The 27236-nt window shown below is 48.5% G+C and overlaps 1 protein-coding gene across 4 annotated transcripts in view; it reads left to right on the forward strand.

Annotated features, from left to right (window-relative positions):
- Positions 1–27236, forward strand: part of B4GALNT3 (beta-1,4-N-acetyl-galactosaminyltransferase 3) — a 53888-nt gene that overhangs the window by 7237 nt on the left and 19415 nt on the right. For 2 of the 4 annotated variants that reach the window (XR_004755883.1, XM_035345497.1), the window contains exons 2-3: positions 24243–24346; positions 25004–25081. Coding sequence is in view for 3 of the 4 variants with exons in the window: in XM_035345497.1 (XP_035201388.1) it covers positions 24243–24346; positions 25004–25081 (182 nt within the window). In the remaining variant the exon portion in view is untranslated. Of the gene's footprint in view, positions 1–14735; positions 14761–19510; positions 19539–24242; positions 24347–25003; positions 25082–27236 lie in introns of those variants that run through there. The other 2 variants (XM_035345515.1, XM_035345507.1) reach the window with 2 other exon arrangements.

A 27236-nucleotide genomic window follows, 5' to 3' on the forward strand; every position in this document is an offset into this window, starting at 1 on the left:
GTGGTCAGGTAGCATTTAATCCAGAAACTCTTTAAGTATGTGTGACGCATGGGATCCTATCAGGGATTTAGGATCTGCATCCCAAATCGCTGATGATCCCCCTGGGCAGCGAGCAGCTCCTGGCAGCAGGTCCCCGGGGGAGCTGTGATGTGGCCTCGCTCCATCCCGGCTGATGGGGAGGGACCAGCTCCGGCCCCCAGCCCACTACCGGCTTATATTTAGCTGGTGGTGTGCGGGCTGTCTGAAGGCATCTCCCAGCCCTCACCTCGGTGCTGCCTGGCCTTCCACAGCCCTCGAGCTGCCTGGGTGGAGAGCCGGAGGCTAAAATTAGCAAGGAGCACTGCTGTTGCCAAATGCAGCGTCTGACCCAGCTGGGGCTGGCAAGCGGCAGAGGAAGGCAGCCCTGAATCCACCCCCCGTGGAGCACAAGGCATGCTGCTGGCTTTTTGGGTGCCTCGGTGCATGGGGTGCCCCGCTGGGGGATGCTGAAGTGATGGGGTGAGTCGGGCATCGTTGGGGTGTGGTAGGAAATCCCTGTTCTCAGAGCTCTGTTTCCTCCCCGGCCTCCCTTTGAGTATCACGTAATCAGGCAGGGAGGCCAGTTTCTGCTCCTGGATGTCTGCGGAGCCGCAGACGTCGCCCTGCTCAGGGAGAGGTTCTCAGGGCAGATGTGGGGCTTGGCCGCCGTAACAAAACCAGCGCGTGTTCACTGCTCCTGCCCCGCCACAAGGAGCTGCTGAGGAATGTGCTGCCCCCAGTAGCGCCCACCCCAAATGAGCGCTTGTTCTGTCCCCGGTCTCCCCGCAGGCACCGGGGAGGCAGTGGTCTGGTGGGTACGGCCCCGGTTTGGGGGAACGGGGATGCTGCTGGGCACGTCAGCTGCGATGCGGTCACTGCTCTTTTTGATGTACTTTATCTCTGTGAAATAGAAGCATTAATTGCGCTTCCGTTGAGTTCAGTGCAAGGGGGAAAACACACAATTTCTCTGTTGACCATTACGCTGGACCCAGCCAGCCCTGCTGGTATGATCCAGCTGGCTTGGCTGCCCCAGGCAGGGGTTTTTTGATTTTATTTTCAGCGATGGGTTGGGCACCAGGATGCAAGTGGTGCAGCAGAGCAGAGCCAGGTCTCGTGGTGGAGATACAGGGACTGCTCAGTGCGCCCTGGGAAGGTCCTGTCCTCAGGGAACTCCCTTTCCACAGCACCTCAATGACAAGGAGCTAAAGGGATGCTGGCAGGTGTTGCTCATGGGGAAACCCAGCTGCAGCAAGAAGTAAAAACCAAGGAAGGCACGTTCATGGTCTGCCTGATGACCCTTTCTGTTGAAAGGCAGATGAAATTCCCCTTTTCCTACAAACAGTGGAGAAGCAAGAGCCGCTGGGATGGCTGCACCAGCTGTGCCTTATGCCTTCAGCCAGCTAACTTGTCAGGTGGCCTCTCCAGCTGTCTGGAGGCATGCACAGAGGATGTGCCAGCCCTCTGCCAGGTCCCTGCTGAGCTAGGTGTAAGGAAGGGCAGAGCCCTGGGAGCCAGAGGGGAGCAGTACTGGCAGTGACTGTCCCTGCTCCCATGTCAAGCACAGGTGCCTGCCTTCTGCGAACACCACGCTCTGTGTCTCCTTCTGGTGAAGCTAGGGAAGTGAAACTGTCCGGTGGGTCCCTGGCTTCCCTTCTTCCCTGCCAGAGGTGGAATGAGGAGCATCCGTGTGAAGGCCATCGAGGTATTTTTAGCATGGGTAAAGAAAGGTGAAATACATGGGCTGGGACAGCTGCAAGATGAATCACGCTGTGTCAAGACCAGCTCAGTCAGCTGTTTTGGCTGGTAAGGATTTGCCTGAAACCCAGCATGGTGAAGAAGGCATCACCAACTGGAGGCTTGGCTGGGAGGCTGGGGAAGAAGGAGGTTGTATCCTCCTCTTCCTCTTCTCCTCTGGCACAAGATTGCTTCCTCGCACTGACACTCCACTCTTGGTGGCTCCTCTGTGGCCCTGGGGTTGAGGAGGAGGAGGGAGGGGACAGCTCTGTGCTGGCCCCAGGAGCACACAAGGGCTGAGGTTGGAGTAACCCTGTGGGCATGGGCACTGCTGGGGACAGGGTGTGAGCCGGTCACGTCACTTCAGCTCTCTTGTCTTTTCCCAGCTGAAGGCAGCTCTGTGATAGAGAAGTGGCTTTTTCCTGTGCTTGCTGGAAACAATGAAGGGGACCTCCTTGCTCATAGTCATTATTTGCTGGCAGAGGGGTGGGGAGAATCGTGCTTCCAGATAGCATTTTTTTTAATACATGTGATAGCACTGACTGGATCCATAGGTTTGTAAAGAAATGGTTGCATCACTACTCTGCAGGTGTGCACACTCAGGTTCGCAAGCCGTCTCCACATGCAGTATTTTCCACACAGAGCAGGTTTTGCCATGTTCCAAGCACCACCAAGTCAGCCTGGAGCACAGAAACCAGCAGCCGAATCTCCCAAGAAAACAGATGCCTAACCTAATTTTGCACCGTGTATGGAGATACTGACAAGGCTCTGTCACGACACTGTGCTGTGCTCCGAAGGCACCCGTGCTCCTCCTGTTTGCTGAGCACACCTAACCAAACCTGTTTGCTCCGGGTTAAGAAGTAGTATCTCCTGACAGAACTGCAGCACGTGTGCTCCACTTTGTCTTGTTTTGGGCAGCCACAGAATTGGATGCCAGACAGCTGGGCAACTTTACATGAGCTTGGTTGACCCAAGGTGGCTTGTGTGGAGCTGCTCTGTAATGAACTGGTCGCATCCCTTTCCTCCTCCCTCCAAGCCTGAGGTGGCCCTGGGTTGAAGGTGAGGTGAGGTGAAGGTTTTAGCAGCCAAGCAATGTGCTTCTCCTCTTAAATTCCCTGCTGATGATGCCTGGTGTGCTGATTTATAGACCTGAGGCACGTCTTCCAGGCCAGCTTTACTATGCGTCTGTCCTGCATAATAGGCTCGTTGGCTGTGGCAGTTTCCTTTGTGCAGAGCTAAGGTGTGAGACTCTTTATTGTGCTCTCCCCTAATGTATTTGTGCTGGGGTTGATGTTAAAGCCCAGCCTGGGATTTATGGGATCACAGACCTGAGTGCTGTGTTAAAACACTGAGTGACACAGGCTGTGGGCAACAGGAGGAGCGAGTGGTTCCAGTCACTGTCAATGAGCTTTCCCTCTGGTGACTGTCCATTTCCAGCGCGGGGTCCCTCTCGTTTACCCTCTCACCCTAGGGTCCTCTCTCTGTATAACTGAAGGCATCAGAGGTGAGAGATTGCAGTGATATTTTTCTAATCGGTGCTGCTGTCCTCCATTTAAGTGTCCTAGGGAAGTGCTGTGCACATATAGGCACATCACCGATGCAAGCTGTAATTTCTGTGCCTGCTGCCTGCACAGAGGAAGTCAGCAGTTCCAGGTAACCCCAGCATGTGTCAGTACTTGCAGCACAAACTCGCTCCTGTACGCTACCACACCTCACCTCCCACCATCCCCACCTGCACGGCTACAGATGCACACCCATGGCCATGTGCTGTACTGCTTCTTCCTGCAGAATGTCCGTCTGTCTGTCCGTCCATCCATCCCTTCATCTCCGAGGCTGCCTGCCCACAGCTGCACGCTCCCCTGTGCTCGCAGGGTGCGCAGATGAGCTCCCCATGTACTCCCCCCACCCCCCCCCCCCCCGCATATCTGTCCCCACCAGGCATACGTGTACCTGCAAGTCACTGACCTCGACTATGTACTGCTCTTCTGGTGTTTCTCTGCCTGTTTGCATGACCTTGAAAGCCTTGCTGTCTGCTGCCAAGCTCCCCCCTGCACAGCTTGCTCTCTTACAATGTTTTTCCCTTCTTGCTTTCCTGAAGGTGGAGAGAAATGGCCGTGAAGGTGCTAGGTCAGATCCTGGAATAAATAAGGCATGCTGTGGCCATGGCTCTTGTAATTTTCCTTTCTAGGGTTGCGACTGTGTGTTTCCATTTCAAGTTCTGACCCCATCCCACACCAGAGGCGCGCTGGCTTGGTCCATGTGGTGCAGCAGTGAACGGCAGGCTCCCCAGGGCTCTGTCAGCATGTCCCCATGCCAAGCAGCCCCCTCTGCTATTGCACACCTACCCCATCCTCCTCCTCTGCACAGGCCCTCTTGGCCTTCCCTTTCCAAACATGCACCATGCAGCACGTTGATGCACTGCGGTGTGTTTCAGTTGCAATCAGCCATGTGGGCTGGAGCAGTGGAGCTGGGAGAGGAAGCATCTTTCTCCCAAAGGAGAGCACGGTGGGATGCAGACTACGCATCGGCACTCTACAGTTACTGATGATTTCTTTGTGCCCCACCCAGCTACTTGGTGCAGCTTTTCCTCATCTGGGCTTGCTGCAGTCCTTGCTTTTCACATCTTGGGGCTTTCTGCATTAAATTATGATCCTGGCTACTAATAGGAAAGCAACTGAGATGAATGTGTACACCTCTTCAGACCTAGAACTATATCCCAAAACGTATGTATATGTAGAGCCTGTAATTAATCAGGGGAGTGTACCCGTATTCATTTTAGTATCCTGTTCCTCAGTTGTTTTTACAGAGACTTTCTTAATCTCATTTTGCTTAATCAAATTTACAAGATCTTCCTGTCCTCTCCCTGGATGTTTCTGTACTTTTCCAGTGCTGGCAGGTATGCAGGTACCTGGAGGTGTTGGACACCCCCATCAGGGAAACACAAAGAAGCCATTATATCTGAGGAAGCAGAGATCCTGCAGCAAAGGGTTATCACTTGTAGGTCACCAAGGTGAAAATAAATTTTTGTTGTTGATCTTGTTTTGTTTCTGTTTTTTAAGTCTAAAGTTCTGAGAAATCCTTCTTGGTCTCTGAGAATCTTGTGTTCCCATAGCCAAGATAACAGGTATTACTAGATGTCTGGTCACTTCCTTGAGCTTAAAAGGTAAGGGTAGCACACAAACGGCACCAAGGCAGTCTGCGAAGATCTGAAGATTTCAACCTTGTAATGTATTCTCACATTTTTCTAATAGGAACTTCAAAACTGGATGTTGTTCTTCTGCCTTACTGATACATGTGAGAGGGCCAGGTCTGCCTTTTCCACATTTAAGGGAACTCATACAGGGAGTCAGAGGGTCTCCTTGAAAGCCCACGCTCTGTGGCGTTTGCCAGATTTCCTGTCCAGGCACAGCCTATTGGGGCCAGACTCAATAGTTCTTCATCAGGAAGGCTTTGATGTGGAGGTCTGTACAGGGAGCTGGTGTCAGGCATCACATGCTGTCTCTCTGTTCACCAGGAAACGTGTCGCTTGCTTCCAAGGCTGGGGTGCTGTCGAGCATCTCTCTGCCATCTCCCAGATCTAGCCCACGGACCTTCTTGGCCCTACGCTGAGAAATTTAGCTTTTGAAGTCCACAATAAAAAGAAGCAAGGGTGCTCATGAATCAAAAGCACAATGTCAAACCCTCTCTGCCATTCAATGTGGTACCTCAGAGAGGTGCTGCAGAGATGAGGCTGAAGGTCATAGCCAAGGGAGCTAACAGTGAAGTCGGTGATTCTGGCTGAGGACAGATAGCAGCAGGGTGTGGAGGTGGGAGAGTCCAGGCAGGCACAGTGTGAGTGGCTGCTGTGTCTCTAGGAGCTGCATTTACCTCCTAATGACCCAGAAGTGCGAGGGAAACCTGCTGTCACCTGCCCTTGTCCAGTCCCCAGTTTGGTTCTGCCTATTGTCCCACCCATCCCATCCTGGATGGAGCTGACTTCCAGGCCGGCTGCACGTGGAGTTGAGCTACTCCTGTCAAAAACAGCAATCATGCAGAGCCACAGTGTAAGACACTTCCTCCTGGCTACACACAAACGATTGCTTTTATCCCCCTACTCAATCCAAGGGCAGGTGCTGGGTCTACCAGGTGGCATGGGCTGGTTGGCCTTGGGGGCAGTGCCTGGAAAACTCCTCATGCTGCCCCAGGCTGTCCATGCCAGTAAGCAGCAGTAGCCCTGAGGTATCCTGCCATGTACCTGGCCTGAGCAAATCATTACCTGTGCCACAACACTGCTGGACAGAGCTCTGCAGGGACTTGGGCAACAATTACAAGAGCTTTGCTTGGGGATCTGTTAATGACGGAGTGAGAAACCAGGTAGTCAAGGACTCAATATAGACATGGGCTAAATTGGTTAGCATTGTTTAGCGGAAAGTGTGGTGTGAGAAGGGCTTATAGCTGAATGTGGCTTATAGCCATCACACACCATGAAAATATGCATATGCAGGCACCTACACATATCCTTCAGCAAAACAGTACAAGCCAAATAGTTTTCTCCTGGACATTAGTGACAAAAGTCCTGTTGAGCTCAAGTGGAGCAAGAAGCTGCTTGCTGTAGCTGATTCTTCAGTGCCTTGTGTGAAGGGGAGGGGGCCAGTAAAGCAGTACAGAGCCCTTTCCTTCCCCCAGCCTACACGTGGCTGCTAGCACACACCATGAGACCAGAGAAATCACGTGCATCCACCACGCAGGAGCATTTCAGTGCTGGTTAATTTTGAATGAGACCCTTACTAGGATGATGTTGGAGCGGTGTAGTTTGGGTGGAAAAATAGAGGTGATAGAGATCTCAAACAAGTGAAATTGCTAGCAGCATTGATGGGGAAGGCACTGAGAAGGCTGCCATGCTTGGACGGCATCTCCTAGGAGGACTGCATCTCCTTGCTCTGCAAGACACAGGAAGGCTTGGATTCAATTGCAAATAGTCAGAGCATGATCTAGGATTAGGGACACAGATAAGCATCCAAGGAAACAACCCCAGAACAGTTGGGATGAGTGGGTAATGGAAAAGACTAGAACAGGGGCAGCTGGATGGGGGTAGTCGGAGAGGGTAGGTCAACATTGTCCCTGAGGTGGATGAACTAACCTCTGGCACCCTTCTGGGATGGGGAGCTGATGAGGAACTGTCTGCAAGTGTGTTTGTACAAGTGTATTTCCTATATGAGTGGCCAAATGCCATCGGCTGCTTCCAAGAACCTCATGTAGTTTCCAGGCCTTCAGCAGGCCCTTACCTCAGCCAGGCTATTTATGGTGCACGAGGACATGGCAGCAGCCGAGCAACCTGCACTGCTGTCAAGCCGGGCTGAAATGCCGTGGTTTCCCCTGGGTTTGCTCTGGTTACAGACACAGCTCTGGGTATTAGGCAAGCCAGTCTTGTCCTCAGGCGTTTGTAAGTGAGGGGAGTGTAGGATGCTGCAGCGAGGTGCTGGCTGCAATGAGTGCCCCACTTGGCATGGCTGAACCTGCTGGGCTTTGAGCACTGGAATTTGAAAGCTGGGCCCTGGTGGTCTGGTTTTGACCAGAGCTACTTTCACAGCCACTTGCTGTGCCATCCTCACAGGAGTGCAGAGGGGGTCTGAATATCAAGGCACGGCCCAAACTCTGCTCTCAAAACTGTGCTCCTGAGGGCACAGTTTGTCCAGATTGACCATAGTGTTTCTGAGGTCAAAACCAGGCCACAATGAGCTAATTAAAGTCAGGCCAGTATGAGATGTGTTATGGTCAAACCAGTGTCTCCTCAATCTGAATGACTGGATCCCTCCAAGTTACCAGAGTTGTCTGGAGAGGAGGCTGTGACACCAGACAGCGTTTACGTGGACCTGAAAAATCCAAACAGACCTCTCAAATGTTGTCACATAGGGGGCACGAGGGGATGGTGAGTGACCCCAGAGTTATTCATTAATGCTGCATGGTAAAAATTGGCTGAGCAACAAACCTGCCTGTAGCTGATTGAAACGTAAGTCGGGTGAGGGCCTAGGGCTGGAAAGGACCACAGGGGAGGAATGACAAAGGTGGCCGAGGCAGCAGAGGCTTCCTTGTGACAGGAGAATGTAGGATTTTTTTCAATTCTTTTACCATGAGGAGAAAAGAGTTAAAGGCAGTCCTACAGCAGAATTCAAAGTAGCTCCAAAAATGAAATCAGTCTCTTGGTTGCCTTCTGCCCCATAGCATAAGGGCGTTACTCCCTTAAATTAAAAAGCATTATTTATAAAATAACGTCTATCATGTACGTGCAGGGTAATTTCAGCATTGTTAATTCAGTGCTACGGGAGCCAATGATGCAAATGGTGTGGATGGATTTTTTTTTTAAGGGTTGGATAATTTTATGACTAATAATAACATTTGCAGCTACACGTGGTAAGAGAAGAGTAATCAGAATTTGTGCTGCAGGGCATAAGCTGCCTGTTTGCATAGGTCATGAGGACGTTTTTTTTTCTTTTCCGTAAAGTAATACAGCTAAAGGTACTTCTGAAGGTTGTTTCCCTTCTGCCTTTTAAACATTAGATGTTGGCCGCTGGTCAAACTGAGATTATCTGATGGGATGAACCAATGGTTGATCTGATCTGCTAATTACTAAATTCCAATGCAAGGCTTTTATTTCATGCACAGTGAGGTACTGCACACACGCTATGCGTTTTCAGAGGGGAGTTTTGTAGCACAGCGTTAAAGCACCGGCTCTGGTCCCTAATTGAAACCAGCAAAATTCAGTAAGTTTGGACCACATATGCGTGCTGAGTAGCCCTAGGCGGGCCTCTGTGGTTTTTCTTCCATGCACAGTAACTGTATATTTGGCAGAAGCTCTTTGAGCTGAGTGAAGAAATGGCAACATATTTATTTCACTTTCTGTGTGTGTTCGTGGAACTTCCAGGAGCAGATCAAACTCTCCTCAAATGTGTTTGATGTTGTTTAGCAACAGGTCATTACATGGGCATTGCTTTTTTTTTTCTTTTCCTCCTGGTTTGGCTAAGGCTAGCTCTTTGATGATCCATCCCTGTTTTGAGTTCTCTGAAGAAGTGAATTAAAAATTGGCCTTCTTTAAGTAAACAAAAGCATGGGTTGAAAGTATGTTGGGGTTGATTCTTCCAGGGTGGTTCAATTGCTGAGAAAACTGGGAGAAAGCTGCTTTAATTGCTGGAAAGATGAGCGGTGAAGAGATTCTTTATAATGTAACTGTCTGTGGCAAATTGGTTTTACTCTGTTCCTTGTGCTCCTGTAGCTGTACAACCCCATACAAATTGTATACAGCTGTATACACAAGCTGCTGGGCAGCTCTGACCATTGGGCAAGATCCCTGTTGTTTTTGTTTTTGTTTTTTTAAAGAGCAAAAAATAACCTGGCTTGTTTTTTCAGCTTGCAGTTTACAGCACCATAAGTTAGACATCTTCCTTTTGATTTAAAAACTGGAGCAAGCTACTAAAAGAGATAAAATGCAGGATATTGAGATACTGTCCTGTGTCACCTCTTCAACTGTAATTGTGTTTTGGTGTCTCAAGGGGTCTGATTAAAGCAGGCGCATCAGGTTGCTGAGCAAGTGTGCTCCACTGCAGCTCCTCTCGTGCTCGTGGTGTTGAAAGCCATCAGGGTTTCACTAGGATTTTAATTTCTGTCTCAGGTTCACAAGAACTGAGTCCTGCTCCCACCAGTCCATTCGAGTTTGGTGCTACCCCTGTCAGATCAGAAAGGGAAAAGGACTTTGTTGTAACAAATGTGACCCTACATCGTAAGGACATGAGCGCGGATGGTTCCCCCTTGCCCTTGCAGCAGGCCAATAGACAGCAGGGCTGCTTAGTGTACATCACACCCAACCCTTGCTGCAGCTCTGGGAGTCTGCTGGGAGACTGTAATTGGTGCTTTTCACACGTCTTAGATGGGAAAGTCCTGGGAGGGAAGAATCTCTTATAAAGTTTTCTCATATGACAGCTAATTATTCTTTTCTCTATCTAGTCATTGTCTGTTTTCTTAGCTTTACCTGTGTGTGAGGTATGAGTCACAAAACCTGATGGGTTTTTCTGAGAAGAGCCTTGGGCACTGCGCAGGAAAAGACCAGGGAGTGGTGGCTGGTTTCTCAGGGGCTCTTGAAGGGGCATGGGCTGTCTGTGGCCTCTAGACAAAAACTGGAGGTGCCTTGAGCTGTGATTGTGTGGGAGGCTGCTGGGGAAGCCCACTCAGTGGAGGTGTCCCCAGGGGGATGCTGGACTGGGTGGGAAGATACGGGTGCTTGGTTGGGTGGGAACCTTTGGTGTGCCACTGTAACGTAGCTCCCCCAGGCGATGCCAAGGAGCGGCAGGGAGGCTTCCCTGTCTTCAGGGTTGATCCAAGTTGGTCCTGTTAGGTCTTCTCCACCTGAGGTGCTGGCAAGACACTGGGGCAGCTGAGGGGAGCAACATTTTGGCTTGCTCGCCATCCTGCTCAGATGGCAACCTGGCCTGGAGTTGGTCCCAGAGCTCGACATGGCAGTGCCAGCCCAGGCAGGCACTCATTGCCTCTGCGGCAGGCAAATTGCTTGCGGCCAGAGGAGAGGAGATGAAAGGGAGAGGGGGAACTAGCTATCTATTATTAATGCTATCGAGTTGCATTTCTTTCCAGTGCTGTAAGACCAGGACAGGACTTGCAAGCAGCTGATGAAAGAGGAGACAGAGCTCTCGGGGAAACATGAGAGGACTTGAAGGAGTCTCAAGAGGATCACTCGGAGCATTTGAGTGCAACCTCAAAAACATGAGAGGCTGAAAGTATCTAAGAGTGCAAGGGAATGACAGGGGAGAAGAAATCAAATAAAAAGTGTGGGGAGCCAACTATGAAGGGACAGGAGAAGATGGATAGTCACCTTTTTATTGCAGAGTTGGTAGAAAGAAAAAATAAATAAATATTTTTTTTTTTCCTCTTCTGTGATCTCTTTCCTGTCCTAATAATTTTAGGATAGTGTTTTGTCTGGGATGTTTTTCCTGTCATTTGAGGTGTTGCTGCATAAGAGCTTAGCTCTACAGAGTCCCTACTACATTGCTAGTGCAAGCAGACTCTGTCTTTATGGAGCTTCTAGGGCAAAGGAACTAGAACTCAAATTTAGAAGCATCCTAAAAATTTCTGTAAAGTTCAGTGGAAAATTATGCATGCTCTCCATGTTTCTTGCAACTGTTCCTTAACATCTGCAACAGGAATAAAGTTACTAACTAAACTCTTCTTTCATATGAGATGGTACAAAATAGTTAGAGACGTTCATAAAGGGCATCCCTATACAAGGGTCACTTACAGCAGCAGAATGCTTCAGCAACTGATTTCTCTAAGGGTCTGGGGCATGCTGTGTGTCTCATCTGGTTTTCTATCAACCATGCTTTTGATCATATATGAAGATGCATAAAAACGTTACTCTGACATTTCCCAATTATGCAAAGTTATAAGCATTTGAAGTTAAATCCAGTGAGACTTTGCTAGCTTCAGAGATGCAGAGATTCCTAGATGAAAACTGTTCTGTTTCACTATAAAGTTTTTTGGTTTTTATTTCTAATGAAGATCAGAGTTCCCAGGGGCTTGATGTTTCTGACAGGACCAGTAGCAGTTCTATAACAAGTCCATGTGAACCTGAGTGCACACACCCTCTGGTGGCCTCTTCATCCTTGCTATTTTTGGTGTTTTAGAAAGTGAGATGATGAAGCCTTGAAACGGAAAGCTGTGAAGATTGTGAAGGGCCTAGAGGGCAAGATGTATGAGGAGCGGCTGAGGTCCCTGGGTTTGTTCAGCCCAGAGCAGAGCAGGCTGAGGGGAGGCCTCATGGCGGCCTGCAGCTCCCTCACGAGGGGAGCGGAGGGGCAGGCGCTGAGCTCTGCTCTCTGGGGACAGCGACAGGACCCGAGGGGACGGCATGGAGCTGGGACAGGGGAGGGTCAGGCTGGGGGTTAGGGAAAGGTTCTGCACCCAGAGGGTGGTCGGGCACTGGGACAGTCAGTGAGGTACACCATGTCCTTAAAAGCAGGTAAAAATTACATGTGTGATATACATTCATGGTGTCAGCCAAAAGAACAAAGGCTTAAGAGTGGCTTGTTGGGCCATTCAGAACTTGTGCCAACTTAATTTCATGTAATAAGCCAGATTGTCCTCCTGGCTTAAATTTCACTGTGATCCAGGCACAGCAATAAAGAAATGAACCTGACAGAGGTGAACAATTTTGCTTTAGTTTCCCAGTTTACCTGTGTAGTGTGTTGCATCACAACAGGGAGGTTTCGGGTGGATGGATAACTCCCAGACAATAGGCTGCTTAGAATCTAATTGCATCATTTTGGCATTAATCATCCAAGTAGAACAGTGCGTCTAACAGTGGCAGTTGTGTGTATTACAAAATAAAATAGACAAAGCCCTAATATCCTGCAGCAAACAGGATTTACATTCTGCTCCAAGTTTTCTAAATCCTGTGAAATGCTGATGTGGTAACCTCGATATTATTCTGTGGTTGCTTTATTTGAATGAAAAATCAGGATCTCATAAATAGAGAGAGAACATAGTACTAAACTTAGCTTGCAAGACCTTTCATTATTCCTTGTATCATTTGATCTGTTCTCTTTTGTCCTGCTATTCTCATTTTTCCGTATCACAAAGACTCCTGATCATAGATCTGAAACCTGCTGTGGATAAGATGGATTTCTAATGGGGCGATGGAGTATTTGAAAGCACAGAAAGGCAGAGAAAGGTTGACAGTGATTTTGGAAACTCTAAGGTAGTTAATTGTATGGCCATTTTAGGACAGGTTTTAAAAAGGCTCATGCGTGGCTTGGCTCAAATCCCAGTACTTTCCATTGGGACTTCTACTTTCCAGGTATTTACAGGCAGAACTTGCAAAAACAGTTAAGCTGTAAACTTTTGGAGTTCAGAGTTATCAATATATTGAGATGACTGGTTTAAAATTGCTTTCACGGATGCTTTTTGCCTCATGTGGCGAACAGGTCAGAGTTATCTTGGAACAGGGCAAAGAGCAGGCTCATAGCCTTGGACTGCAGGAGAGCAGACTGCCATTCACAGGGACCTGTCTTAAAGATTTGCATGGGTAATAGTCCTGGGTAGCAGGGGATCCAGGAGAACTTTTTTTTTTTTTTTTTTTTTCCAAGGATCACCTCCTCCAAACTCAAGAAGGGTCCATCCCAACATGCAGGAAGAGAAGCAATGGTGGCAGAAGGTCTTCATGGATGGATGTGCCTGACTAAGCTCAAACATAATAAGGAAGTGTGCAAGAGGTGGCAGCAGGGTCAGCTCAGCTAGGATGCTGTCTGAGTGTGCAGGGATGGGGTTGGGAAAGCCAAAGCACATCTGAATCTGGAGGGAGATGTGAAGGGCAACAAGAACATCTACAGGTGTATCAGTATTAAAAAGGAAGACAAGGGAAAATGTGAGCCTGGTAAAACTGGTCTTCAGGAATGCCACGTCCCTAAGGCCAGAGGGAAAGACCACAAGGAAGATCTACCCTTGGTGTAGGAGGATCAGGTTAGGAAACAATTAAGCTGACTGGACAGACACACGTCCCTGGGACCTAATGTGTTGCAACCATGAGTGCTGACAAAGCTGGTCTGTATCACTGCAAGGCCCCTCTAGATCATCACTGAAAGTTTATCATGACTGGCGGAGGTCCATGAGGACTGGAAGAACACAGATGTGAAGTGGTACAAAATGCAGCTGGAAGCCAATCACTTGTGTACATCAGGGAGTGACAGTAGGGCAAATATTGCTTAACATCTTCATTAGTGACCTGGACAATAGGGCAAAGTGCACCTTCAGCAAATTTGTTGATGTAAATCCAGGATAAATGGTTGATACATGGGATGCTTGTGCTGCCATCCAGAGGGACTGCAACAGGCTGGCAAAATGGGCTGGCAGGAACCTTCTGCATTTCAACAAAGGGACATGCAAATTTATTCTTCCCTGAGAATAATAAACCCGTGCCCCAGTACAGGCTGGAGCAGGAAAGGACCATGGGGTGCCGGTGGACACCAAGTTGATCGTGAGTCTGAGATGTGCCTTTGCAGCAAAGACCAACAGCCTCCTGGGCTTCATTAGGCCTGGCTGAGGAAGCCATACTCAAAAAAGAGTATGTAGCATATAAACCATACTGCAGTTTTTCAGGGCACTGGAGCTGAGGTCTGATGCTCTCCCACCAATGCATCACCTGGAGCTCTGTGAGTTAGCAGGGTCAGCGGCACACAAAGCACAGATGATTTAACGACTGGTCCTTTCGCTAAATGCAGTAAAGAGGCCAGCTGCTTTCACTCACCTTCAATTTGGCAGAACACATTAGAAATGGGTATTTTCATATATGTGGTTAAGTTGTATAAGGTGGTACACTCATACCGTCCTGGAATGGAGTCGACCATAGTCAGTGGAGCTCAGTAGGAATCGTACCAAGAGCCTGTGGAAAAGGTCAGTAAAACTTAATGAAGGGACTGAGAACAGAGTTTGGATGAAATCTCAGGTCAGTGTGTAAATAACCAACGTCAGTCCATGTTTTCATTGGATATTTATTCTGGAGCTAGCGCAGGAATTACTGTGTGAATTTCCTGTGCTGAGTTGCACAAGAGGCAGACTGCATAGTCGTTACGGCTTCGGTTGTCCTTAAGTTCACTAGGTACTCGCTGGACTAGGGCAGGGCAATAGGAACCCCCCTTCCTTGTCCTATGGAAATTTCCAAGCCCTTTGAAAGAAAGCTGTGACTTTGCGCTCGGTCCTTGCAAGCCACCTTAAGCAGTTGGCAGGGCAACTTTATTACTCTGGTAGAAAGCTGTAGCCTGGTTAAACATTCCACTGAAATGGGATAGCTCTGTAATGCAGGCAGCCCCCGCTCCAAGGTGCCTAACCCAGCCACCCCCTCTGGGTAAGGGATCACCTCCTGGAAGTCCTCAGAACCGCCTGATGGCCACAGGGGCCTGTTGTGGAGAGCAGGGGCCCTGCAGCCTGTGCTCCGAAAGCTTCAGCCACATCCCAGCTTGTGGATGGCTCAAGGTTTGTTCTTGCAGGGACTCCGAGCATCTCTCTGAACGCCTCCTGGTTCCCGTTTTCCTCATGATTTTCCTCAAACCTGTTGTTGCGCAGGCTGGTTTGACACTGTTGTGGGATTTGGCCTAGGAAGAGAAGGAGCGGTATTTCAGAAGTTGGTGGTTTGGATTTGTTACATCACTGGGTAGGAGCTCTGTAAAGAGACTGTACGCAGCCATGGCTCTTCCCCATAGCAACTCCTGTTGGGTAAATGAAGGCAGCCAAGAAATAAGTGTCTGTGCCCTGCGGCCCTTCCCGTTTCATGCTGAGTCTTTGCCCGGAGGGAGGGCTGGCAGCTTGCTTCGTCCACGGGATTTATGAGCCTGTGTCCCGGAGGAGCCTGAGTACGCCCCTTAGCACTCAGAGGCTTAATAGGTTTTTTAAGACATAGCACATAGGTATTTAGGATTTTCCGTAACACATAAAATCATTAGTTCATCTTACATGTTTGTCTGCTCTGGCTAGGAGTCGGAATTTGATGACTCAGAGGGAAGAGGGCAGTCTTACAAATTTATCTCCTTTGCTAAACAGGGCTGGTGGTGGGTTCAGGGGCATGGACACACATCCTTCACAAAGAGAGATGAAAGCTGGCACTTAGGGTTTAAAGCCAAATGAAGCTTTTGGCTTGGATTTGGTGTTGTCCACCTTTGATGAGGAATTTCAGACATTCCTGAAGATTATCCTGAAATTCCGGTTGTTTTTTGTTGCCATTTTAAACGGCACTTGACCATGTGCAAAGCTAAAACAGAAGCTGTAGTTTTGAGGTTTGAACTGGAACTGAGAAAGTAAGCTTGACCACAGTGATTGTATCCAAGTTCCTGAAATTTTTGGAGTAGTCCTAGAGCCTCATTTAAAACCCATTAACTTTAGAAGAAGGACTTCAGTTGACTCAAAATTCAAGCTGCATATAGTCTCTATTCTGGTGTGCCTGGAAATGAGTACCAAAGCGTACCTCAACCACTGCACCATCAATTCCTCTTTGTTATTTAGATGATTTGCTCACTGTTAATATGAGGATGAAACTAGTCCTTATTGCAGAAAAAAAAAGTCTCACTCTGTACAGTTTCCTGATCTTCTAACTCTATTCTTGCTTTTTCTCATCTAGTAACTTTTCTGTGGAGTTGTTCCTGTTTTGTCCTGCTTCCTGACCTGCTGATGGCTCAGTAGTGCGAGTTGAGCTCCCCTGCTGTGGGTGGCTGCAAGGAGCCTGGAGCATACCTGAGCACCAGTGGCCCAGTCTCTGTGCTGCGATGTTCATAGCAGGCTTTTCTGAGTCATGGGAGAAGCGTTTTGTGCTCCACATCAGCTGTGTTCCTAGTTCCCCTTATTGTTACAGGCTTGTCCCACTCTCATGGGCTAGAAGTGCAGATCCCTCTCTCCCTTTCCCCAGCACAAAGTAGTGTCTGGTTTGGACATAGGGTTGTATTTCTCTGCATTTGATATTCATCAGTATGCCTACTGTTGTTTCCTACCTAGCATAGCTGTCAGGTAAATGTTGTATTGTCACACATTTAGGTGTCCCTTTGCCGTCAGAGCTTCGTTCAGTGTCAGGGCAGGGTGTCCCATGCAGAGCAATGGGAAGAAGACCAGTCATTCTGTTCTCCTCAGTAACATAGGCAAATCCAAATAATTTAAACAAATCATAAATCATAATCACAAATAAATCATATTTCTGGAGTGGCCTTCAAGAGTGCCTCTTGAGCTCCCTTCCTTTTCTTAAAGTCAGGTCAACCCTACCTGCACCATTCCTGGTGGATGTTTGTCCAACTTGTTCTTTATCTCTACTCCTCTTTTCCTTTCTTCTTGTCCCTTGTCCCAGAGGTGACTGGAGGCAGTCACCTCTGAACCAGGCTGTGTAGAACAATAACATCGGCCACAGAGACCACAGAGGCGATACATTTGAGCTGGGGAAGAAAATGGCAACAGTGATTTTGAGTAAAATGGCAAATATAAATGGCAATAGAGAAATACATATGTATATATATATATTCATGGCAGTAGTGGAATACATTTTCTACAGCACAAAGATCCACAGACCTTGACTGAAAATCAAGCCGCAAGCAGATATTTTGGGAATGCTGCATCTACATGAAAGCGGTGGCAAGCTGTTGAGACATTGTGAAAGTCCTCATCCAAGATAGAAGAAATAAAGGGTTAGCTATATTCTGTAAAGAAATAAGAAAGGTTGATTCAAAGGCACAGTTGGCATTCAGCTTCACATCCTAGACAGCTCCTATATTAAAAAACCTTTGGAAAGCTCTTTGAGCAGTGTTAGCGTGCTGCAGTGTTTGGATCAGTTGAGAAAAATGTACTCAAAGCTTTCTGAAAGCTGTGTGAATGACTTGCTGAACTTCCTTGGGCACAATTATGTTGTAAAAAGAAAACCAGATGGCAAAGACCGCTGAGTATAGAATTGCCATTTTCTTTATTTATTTTTGCAGGTACCTCCCAGTGCTCAGGGGAGAGAAGCGTCATGCATATGTTGCTTCCCTTGCGTTTATCTGGATACTTGGAGCATCAAAACAGCAGATCAGCTGATGGCTGAAAGCATTCAGAAACGTGCTCCTTTCTGCAAGGAGTTCTTACTGCTGCTGATGACGACGCTGTGCGTGTGAATAAAAGTGGGTAGGAAGCCTCCCAGTTCTGTCTCTGGGTGCAGTGCCTATGATTTGCCCCATTGAGCTGGTGATATATGGAGGCAAACATTAGCTTTAATTAACTTGTTACCACAGCAGAACTGGCCTTTGTTGCCTCTGGTGTCTCTAAGGGCATGGCTTCACCGATGCCTGCAGACGAAGGGGAGAGGGCCAGGAACACCACTTGCAGTAATCGTAACCAGGTGGAATATCTGCTTTTCATGCCAGTCACCCTGAGGGCCAGAGAGGCATTTTTTAAATTATTTTTTTATTTTTGTTTGTAAAAGAAGGCAGACCGTATGTAGAGCTGCAGAGTGTGAGTCAGCAGCTGAGGATGTGGTCACTGGCAGTGAATTGGTAGAAACCCATGTAGATGCTCCAAGATTAAAGGTATTTTTGTTCCAAAAATAAAGTCAGATGTTACCCTTTTTTTAAAAAAAAAAAAAAAAAAGGCAAGAAAATGGAGTCCACAAAGTAGAAAATGATTTTGATCTTAAAAGCAGAAATAAAAATAAAGATTTAGACTTATATGCAAACACCTGATTTTGTGCCTTTCTGTCAACCTGCCAGTTTTTACAAGCACCCCAAGTATCGTAGGTTAAGCAAGCCAAACATCGTGATCTCTGCCAGTAAATGTTTTTGATGCAAATCCCACATTTTAAAGACAATAACTGGCGAAAGCCTGGCTCCGTAATTGCAATACTGTAATGTGAATTACTCAAATGCCTTTAATCTCCGTGTGACTGGAAGCGGCTCTTTTTAACATGAGCTGCAGCTGTTTGGAAAAATCTGTTGCAGTGCACGATGCACAAACAGTGTAAGAAGTGAGAGACTGCTTGCTTTTGACAGCTGGGTCTTACAAGGAGGCATACACGGAGTCAGCCTGTGCAGCGTGACCTCTCAGGGCCAAGCGCGCTGTAGCAGCAAGACAACTGCCACGTGCTCTGAACTTGCCAGCAGTTTATGACTTTAACTGCACAGCTATTATGGGTATAATGTTGATAACAAATATTTTATTGTCTGAAAGTGTCTGCCTATGTTTTGAGCGGTTAAGATGACCTATGGATTACTGCCAAAAAGAAGCAGAGTAGAAAGGATTTCTTGCCCCATTGTTGTGGAGGTTAGCAGTGCCAAAATCATAGTCTCCATCATATGTTCCTAAAAGTGGCAGTAGGTGCTCTTCTTCTCACGCCTTAGTTGGGTCCATTTCACCTTCTTTCCCTGAAATTCGAAATATGCCCCTCCATCTCTCCCCCTCCCCAGATCTACTCACTCCTTCATGGCTCCTTAGTGTGACTTTGCAGAGACAGAAGAGAGGAGGGTGAGGAGGGACTAAGTTGCATGGTCGCAGAGGTGAGGATGGGCAGGAGAGGACTCCGGCTTTCCATCACCGGAGCTGGCTCCTGAACCTCTCTACCTTCAGCACAGCAAACGCAGATAAGCAGTGGTTGGAGTCAGTTTATTCTAACACACACTAGGTTGCAACTAAGGCATTTCTGGAGCTGATTTATGAGCTCGGTCCCGTAATTTTGAAGGGTAGTGCAACTAGTGGTGACAACATGGACTATCTGCCTCAAATCCAGCATTGCATCTCCATGTGTGTATTTCTGCTGAACTCACAGGAGGTAAGCAATATTTGCTAGATGGTCTTGTGGCACAGGTGGATCCCATAATTTAACTCGAGCAATGGAAAAATTTAGGGGCAAAGGCAAGATTTGAATTTTATCTTCCAGAAAACAAGTTAGTGCCCCAGCCACTGCCTATCAGTTCCCTCCTTCCTGTATGAAATACTCTTCCTATAACTAGGAGGCATCAGCAGAGGGTATCACCTGACACAAGAGTCTGCAGGTTAAGACTGCATGAGTGCCCTGGGCTGTTACAGCTCCTTGTTTTTCCTCTCCTGTTCCCGTGTGCAGCACTCTGCCTTTTCCTTAGTCATACCCCGCGTACTTCTGATGCTCCGCAGTGTGATGTCAGAATTTGCAAACTGATGGGCAGCAAAGCCATGCACCTTCACAAAGCAGTGAGTAAGAGATGTCACTGGAGGAAGAATGAAGTAATTCCTGTCTGCACAAGCTGACTCCAACTTGTGATTTATGCCTGAAGGAGGTCAGCAATTGTATCTGTGGAGTGCTGTGATAACCAGAAATAGGAAGGTTTTCTGGGCTGCCTCTGCAACAACTGGTCTCCAACTTCTTTTAACTCCAGGGGTGCTGTTCTGATCTTGATCTGAAGGCAAGGAGTTCACTGCCTATGACTTTTATTGACTTAAATAAGTAACCAGAGAGAATCTCTCTTGATCAAGCTGTATGCATGAATGATTTTTTTTCTTTTAATAGTTTCCTTGCCTCCCTGCCCTTGATTCATGACCTGACCTAACCTTCACTTAACCCCGTGGTCAGAAACCATCAGCTGTATTTTTTCACTTCATCCTTCCCTCGCATTTCTGTTTCAAGAGGTCAGTTTACACCTCATCTTCATGCTTTGTACCCTTGGTGTCTGGGGACCACAGGCGTGTGTGGTAGACCAGGAGGCTGGCATTGCTTCCCCAGAGCGTGATGCAGCGCTGCCTCAGCCAGGTGACCAGGAGCTGGCTGCTTCAGGAGGGAGCTGTGAGACCATGCTGCCTGGCATGCACAGCACGGCGTGGCAGCTTGTCCCCAGGATGTCCCAGGCCAGAAGCCGCAGCCTCACAGCCTGTGACACCTGGCCTCGGGCAGCAGGGTGAAAGCACTTGCAGCGCGCTGCGTTTGTGAGCAGGCTGTAAGCTGAATGAAAGTGACTGAGGTGGAGGTAAGGTTTGTGTTCAAGGCAGGAGGCTTGAACTATCTGCAGTGAGAGACTGCAGATAGCTCCAAGGTCAGATCCTGTGTCACATTCAGGCAAATTCCCCAATACGTTTTGGACTGCTATGTGTTCAAGGCACCCAATGGTAATATTTGGGGGTATTGGGCACTGCCCCTGCCTGCCTGTTCAGCCAGGAATAACACTGGGCAAGACCTCTAACCACACTGACATCTCTTGGGATGAGAGCAAGTTGAAAAAATCCAGCCAGATGGGGAGAAATAAGATCGCCAAGGAGAGGGTTAAATGTCATGCCATGCTGGGGGTTTGCTGGATAGTGGGAGTAATGAAGAACAAAACCCTGCCTTACACCTGCTGGTTCCTTCTTGCCCTGTCCCTGTAGCAGCAGGGACAGTTCAGAAGGAAAAAGCCTCCCAAGCAAACCAGCCTGTGGACCTGCTGCTTCCTGAGCTGCTGGGTGAAAGCATTCAGCCTGGCTACAAAAGGGCTGACGAGCATCTGGGTGTTGATAGCATTTGCAGCTATGTCAGCAGCAGTAGCAACAGCAGAGTACTCAAATCTCAACCTTCAGAGAGAAAGCTGGTCGCCTGAGAGGGTCAGGGGTTCCCTCCCCTCCTTTGACAAAGCCAGGTGCCCTCACGGGCTGACTGAAACATAGGTGCTGGCTGGTGCCAGAGGCATGTAGGCAGCTGGAGGGATCTAATCTCTGAACAGACGGAGCAGCCCTGGTCACGCTCCTGCCCCGAGGCTGGTAGCTCCCTGGGTGCTTTTATCTCTTATCTCTGGCTGAGGGTTTCTGCTTTTACTTACTTATTTTAAATTATATTTTTCTTTTGAGACAGGCTTCGAGCGCATTGTTCTGGCCGTCATAGCTGTTGGATGACATCTCCCATCACCATTTGCTGTTCCTGCAGCTCTCTTTGCAGACTTTTAGCCTAAGTGCAGAAAAAGGCATAGCTGAGAAGAGGTAGACAGGCCCTTGTGCCTTGACCCAGGGCAAGAAGTATCTTCCTCTTGATACATCTGTGCTACCCCTTACCTTCTCACCAGATAGCAGGCAGCTGGCATTTTCCAGTGGCATTATAGCAAATGATAGCTCTGGCTTTGTATTCCTCCTTAGCTGAGCTCTTAAAGGTTGTGTGATGGCCACCAGCTAGGTTATGAGCAGTAGCTTCTTTGGGCGAAGGGAAGGATCAGTGGGTGACTGGGCTGTCAGTAGTGGCTTTGCTCTAGCAGTGAGGGCTCAGTAACCTCAGCCGTACACCAGGTCACAGAGTGAGGATGAAAACTGCAGCTTGGGTGAGCTCTGCACAAAGCCCCCTTCGCTGCCATGAACCTTTTCGCCCTTCTGCCCTTCCACAGGGTGCTGTGCAGTGGTCATGGAGAGCTCAAGGCTGGGATGAGCCTGTTGCAGACCACCTTGCTCTGGTGCTTTTGAGACAGAGCAGTGGATACAGCCATGGGGCTCAGCTCTCTGACTCTCAGGAGAATACTTGCAAGGCAATGTCTTGACTCCTGTGCTGGGGACAAGACCTTCAATGTGCCCTCATGCAGCAGTTGGCCTCAGCAGGTCTTCTGGTTGCTGAAGGAGCTTTGTCTCTTCTCCTACTTCCTATCATTCTCTCCCTCCTCCTAGCAAGGAAAGCCAGGTTCTTCTCCAAGGATACTCCATGGAAATCCCCAGGTGGAAAAGACAACCTTTCAGTGAAGAGCTGCAGCACCAGGAACTTTCTCTAAGGGGAGCGTTTATCCTGTTATTTTCTGAAATTCATTTCCTACCACGTTGGGGCATTATCCTGCCAAAGTACAAATTACCCAGCAAGGAAAACGCTACCTCCAGATTAATTTCTAGCTGTTTTGTCTCTTCTGCGTTTGGCTGAAGTAAGCGTTAGGTAAATATTTGTACAACACAGAGAATTGCCCCCCTTTCTTCTCTTTTCCAAGGGCCAGAGAAATGTCAGCTGTTGGCACTCGTATCCAGCCAAGCTTCTGTGTTTGCTCCAAGGTGGGCTTCATGCCAGTTGTGCGTAGGAGCTCAAGCGCAGACAAGCCCAGGACTCACCGTGGAGGACCAGCCCAAAAGGCAGGCTGTGGTGGCCAGCATCCTATTTCCAGCAGAGGCTGATTCCTGGCATTTCATTTTGAGTTTATTCCACAGATCTCTGAAGTTCTGCATTTAAAACCAAAATTAAATAATCTCTCTCCTCTGCAAAAAAAAAGAAAGAGCTGCTTCTCTTGGTGTCTTTTCCCTCAATTAGTCTCCAACAGTGAACTCACTGTTTTATTCACAGTGCTTTTTTTTTTTTCCGGTTTTATTTATTTCCTGTCTGATCTAGCCAGGCCCACTCTTTTGGCTCTCTCCTCTGAAGAACGTGTGCCCCTTTCTCCCAGGAGCAAAACGAGCCTTTGAAGCAGGGAGCACTGAACTTTATGTCAGCTCCGAACACTGTTCCAGCCCCATTGCAAGTGGGACCATACGTCCAGCTGCAGGACATATGGACACAGTGGTTTCTGCCTCATTGCTCTGGATGAGGTGGAAGGTCTCACATGCTACTTTATGTGGCGACACAGAAATTTCTCCTTCTCTCCCATGACAGGCAATCTCTGAAGCATGAGATGTGCTTGGATTACTCACCCAGACTCCCAGACTGTTTGACTGAAAATCCTTATGCAGAAGATCAAAATTGATATTAATGCTTTTAATCTTTGACTAACCCCATAAGTTCAGAATCTGCTGGTGGGAAGACCTAGATCACAAATTTGTGGCTGAACAGCATCTATCAGGGCCTGAATGAAAGCCACGCATCTAAACCAAAACTCGTGTCGGAAGAGCAGGGCACTTGAGTTGCCTCTGAGCCTTGTCTCTTCAGTGGCATCTCTGACTACTTACTTTCACATTTTCCACAATTCTTGCACTTTCTTTTCATTAATTGTCCCATTTTTTTCCACACACCATAGGGGGCAGGATCAACATCTTTGCTTTCTACTCACCTCTGTCAGACACTGCAGCACCCAGCTTCAGGAACAAGCTAGCAGTGTTTTGCAACTCTGTAGGTGCAATAACAGGACAATTGCTTAACACAGCTGGGACAGGGAAGCTGTCAAGGGGTCATTTGTGACCTCTAGTTCCTGGAGTTGTTTTGGGTTTGCTTTGGTCTCAACTGAGCTGATCTAAATCATGTCAATTACAATGCACCCTGCTCTGCTCTGCGGTGTGTGGATTTTGAGCTGCTCTGCTACCAGCCTGGGAGAAGCAAGTGTTGGTGGAGGTTTGGGCACTTGTGCTCTTCACAATTAAGCTATCATGTGGTGTGGGCACAGCACTGAGCTGCTGGCAGGTTGGTTAGTTGCTGACTGGATGCCAAAATGTTTAGTAGCTCCAAAAACCACACGGTGTGAGCCACTGTAACACTGCTGGGAGGCACGAGCTGTGCTCACCAGCACTGTCTGTTAGCGGTACAGGCGGTGGTTATGGAGAGCTGCAAGGTTATACATACTGCATCCGCTCGTCTTTGTCCCTCGGGAGAGCAAGGAGGCCAACGGAGCTGCAGGAGGATCCAAAACCATATCCTGTCTCAAGGGGACTGGGAGGAGAATAAAGCTGCCTTGAACCTGAGGCTGATTTCACTTAAATAGTGATGCATCAGTGCTAGTACTTTAGGTGTTACAAGTGAGTGTCCTGTCAGGGCTGGTCAAAGACCAAAGAGGTTCCCAGTCCGGTGACGATTAATGAAACCTCTGAAATATGTTTTAGAACTATGACAAATCTTTAATACAACAAATTAATAAGAACAAGGGAAGAGCTTTTGAGGAAGACAAAGGTTATTTATCTTTCTCTCTTTGTGTTGGTCAGCCAACTCCATGTCACATAAACTCCTCGTCTCTTCTGGGTAATTCGAGTGTTGGAGGTCTCTCAGTCCCAAGAGAGACCAACCACTTTATTCTGGTTACTGCTGCAGCTTCTTTTTTTAGCCTGTACTCTGACATCTCTTTGTTTCCTCTGTGCAGGATATGAAAACTGGAGGGAACTGGCTAAGGCTCTGGCAGCCACAAACGTCCCGGGTGGGGACCCAAGCCTCCCGTTTTACTATCGCCAGAAGGTGGGACAACAGGTGAGGAGACTCGGGATGTCTTCTGAACATTTGGGAGGACAAGCCTTCCTTTCTCATGGTGGCCCCATGAGACAGCTCTACGTAAAGAAAAGAGAGCATGCCAGAGAGCAAAATCTGAGCTGACTCACAGCAGTGAGAGTGTACAAAGACTCCACTGTAGTCAGTTGAGTTATTTTAGACATACTCCACTGCAGTGGTGATGTGAAGCTGGCTGGGTATGTGGCACCGGAAGAGATGGAAGCAGAAATGAAAGGTCAGGAGAGAGGTTGTAGTGCTCCAGTGAAGTACATCTCGTTGCTGTTGTCTGAAGGAAGTGTTGGAAGAACTATTGCTTGGACCCTTTGAAATGAGGTTGGGCAAAAAAAATAAAATAAAATAAAATAAAATAAAAAATGACCTAAGTTATAGCTCTGTGCTAGCAGCCATTATAAAGTGCTGACATCCCTTCCCTTCAATGGCTCACTCTGGAAAGTTGATGTCAAGAAAGCCAAGGAGCATTCCCCTGTGTCTCCAATGGTCAGCCTCTTCCTTGGAATAGTTGTGGGAATTTGCTTCTTTTCTTGCATGTTCTTGCAAAGAGACTCAGGCCCTCTTGTGTAGGTATCAATACCTGGTCACTTGTCAGGTTACTTTGATTGTCCTCTACTTGTATTTCAGAACCATGAGCATCAACGAGGCGGGAGGAATAAGTCAAATTATGCAGCTGTAGACAACCCCGTCCCATGGATGCCAGAGGTATGTGCCTTTCTCCAGCCTTTTGCACAAGGGGAGCTGTAGTTAGAGACCTGTGAGACTGAAAGGGAGGGACCTCTGCCTGGAAATGCATTTGCTTCACTAACAGTCCATTCCCTATCACTCCCTCCTGGCTTAATGACACTTACAGACCCAAGTAATCATCTGGAAAGACAGGAGTGTCCAGATTCCTGATAATTAGGCGTATTTCCCAGCCATCAAGGCATCAAGCACCTGCCCATAATTCCCTGAGAGCAGGCAGTCTGCTGTCCCCAAAAGGTGAGGTTTATTCAGATCTGGGAGTGCACAGGACCAAGTATTCAACAAGCAAACACATGACTGTGGCACGCAGAGGCTATGCTACGTTCATATTCTGGCATTTGCTTGTTACCCAACCCCTGCTCACTGTACACAGAGGTCTCTCCACTTCACTGACACATCTGATGAACCGAGACCTTCTCTGGTGACCCTTGAAGACTGCGGCAAATGTTCCCTTTGTTTCTTTCACGCCTCATTTATTCTTTCCTCTGCTGTCCCCTTATCTTGCCATTCCTCTTCAGATAAGGGAGCAATGCAGCCTGACGATAATGAGAGGGACACCAGCCAGGGGGCATTTGGCTAATGGAGTCAGCTCGCTAAATTCCTCGAGGTGATTAGAGACCGGCACCAGTTAGAAGGGGCTGCCTCCCAGACAAGTGGGCCCACGGAGAGCTCACTCAGGGCCAAGGCTGCTGCAGCACGCATTTACTGACATGGTGCATTTACTGCTCCCTCATCCCACGGCACCAGGCATTGCAGGCTCAGCGTGGCATCCCCATAGCTTCTCACAGGCTTTGCCTTTTGGTCTGATTTTCACCTCCGGGTGAAAAAAAGCCTGATAACCTTGAAATCTGCCAGCTGTGGCATGCAATGACCAGCTGGTGGGGTGAGCGGTGTGGCTTGGGAGAAGGTGGGTGCTGTGCACAGCAGCACGCCTTGCTCCCCGCTTGGCACCAGCTTGGTGCTCTGCCCCAGGGGAAGGGGCAGGACTTGGGGTGGGATGTGCCTGCGAAGGTGCTGTGTGCCTGGTCCCACACTGCTCCCTGTTGGGGAGGAGAGCCCTGCCAGGTAGAGGGCTGTTGCTTCAGGCTGGGAAGCAAAACACACACGACTGCTTTGGGGATTTGTGGGTGCCCGCATCCCCAGCTGTGCCCTGTGTCAGGCGGTGCACAGCAGGTACACTGCAAGAAGGCTTTTGAGTCCCAGGGTGTGCAGGCACCAGGCTGGGGAGCGGGTTTGGTTGGCCTTGCCCCACTCCCTCCCTGCCTGCACATAGAGGCCAGGAATTTACAGGTACCAGCTGCATGAGATGGAGAGGGATCCGCAGGCACGGCTCTGTGTGGAGCTGCCTGCCGTCTGCCTAACCGCCAGATGAAATTTCTCCTGACCCGGGGATTAAGTTTTCCTGTAACTCTGCCCAAATTAATTACCTGGGGTCTGTGATCCCATTGTGCCCTCCCAGCAGCATCGCTAAGCACTTAATTGCATCCTGGTTCCTGGGGTGAGGGCAGGCAGTTTGCCTCCTTCAGGTCATGGAGCTGGGCTTTGTCTGAACAGAGGTATATTCTTGACAAATATGAATAATTAACAGGGTTGCAGGGAGCGCTGACAGCCAGCATGACCAAAGGAGGACAGGTTTCAATTTTCCTCTTTCAGTATCAGGAGATGAAATGGGTGCTATGAATCTTCAGGTTTGGATAATGTGGGGGAAATGTGTACTTGTAGGAACCCCCTAAAAATGTTATATGCTCATGTGGGGGAAGGCAGGGTTCAGCAGCCATCACCAGGGCAAACCTGCACTGTGGGACCATGGTTGTCACTGTTTTTTTTGTTTTGTTTTGGTTTGGTTTGGTTTGTTTTTTTGTTTGTTTTTTGTACCACCATAGGGATAGGAAAATGTTCAGAAGTGCTCCCAGTTATCCTCAATAGGTGCACCAGTGCTGCACAAAGCCAAAGCATTGTCCCAGGGCATCCTTGTCCCCCAAACCATTCCCTGAGAAGAAGCATCCTTTCCTTACAGGACTGAAAGACAAAGCTGTCCCTGCCCACATCCCTCCCTCAGGTGCTCACAACCATCAGGTGTCGGGGCTGGGAGGGACAGGGCTTCTCTGTTGCTGCC

Source organism: Oxyura jamaicensis, chromosome 1 (assembly GCF_011077185.1).
Source record: "Oxyura jamaicensis isolate SHBP4307 breed ruddy duck chromosome 1, BPBGC_Ojam_1.0, whole genome shotgun sequence".
Lineage (NCBI taxonomy): Eukaryota > Metazoa > Chordata > Aves > Anseriformes > Anatidae > Oxyura > Oxyura jamaicensis.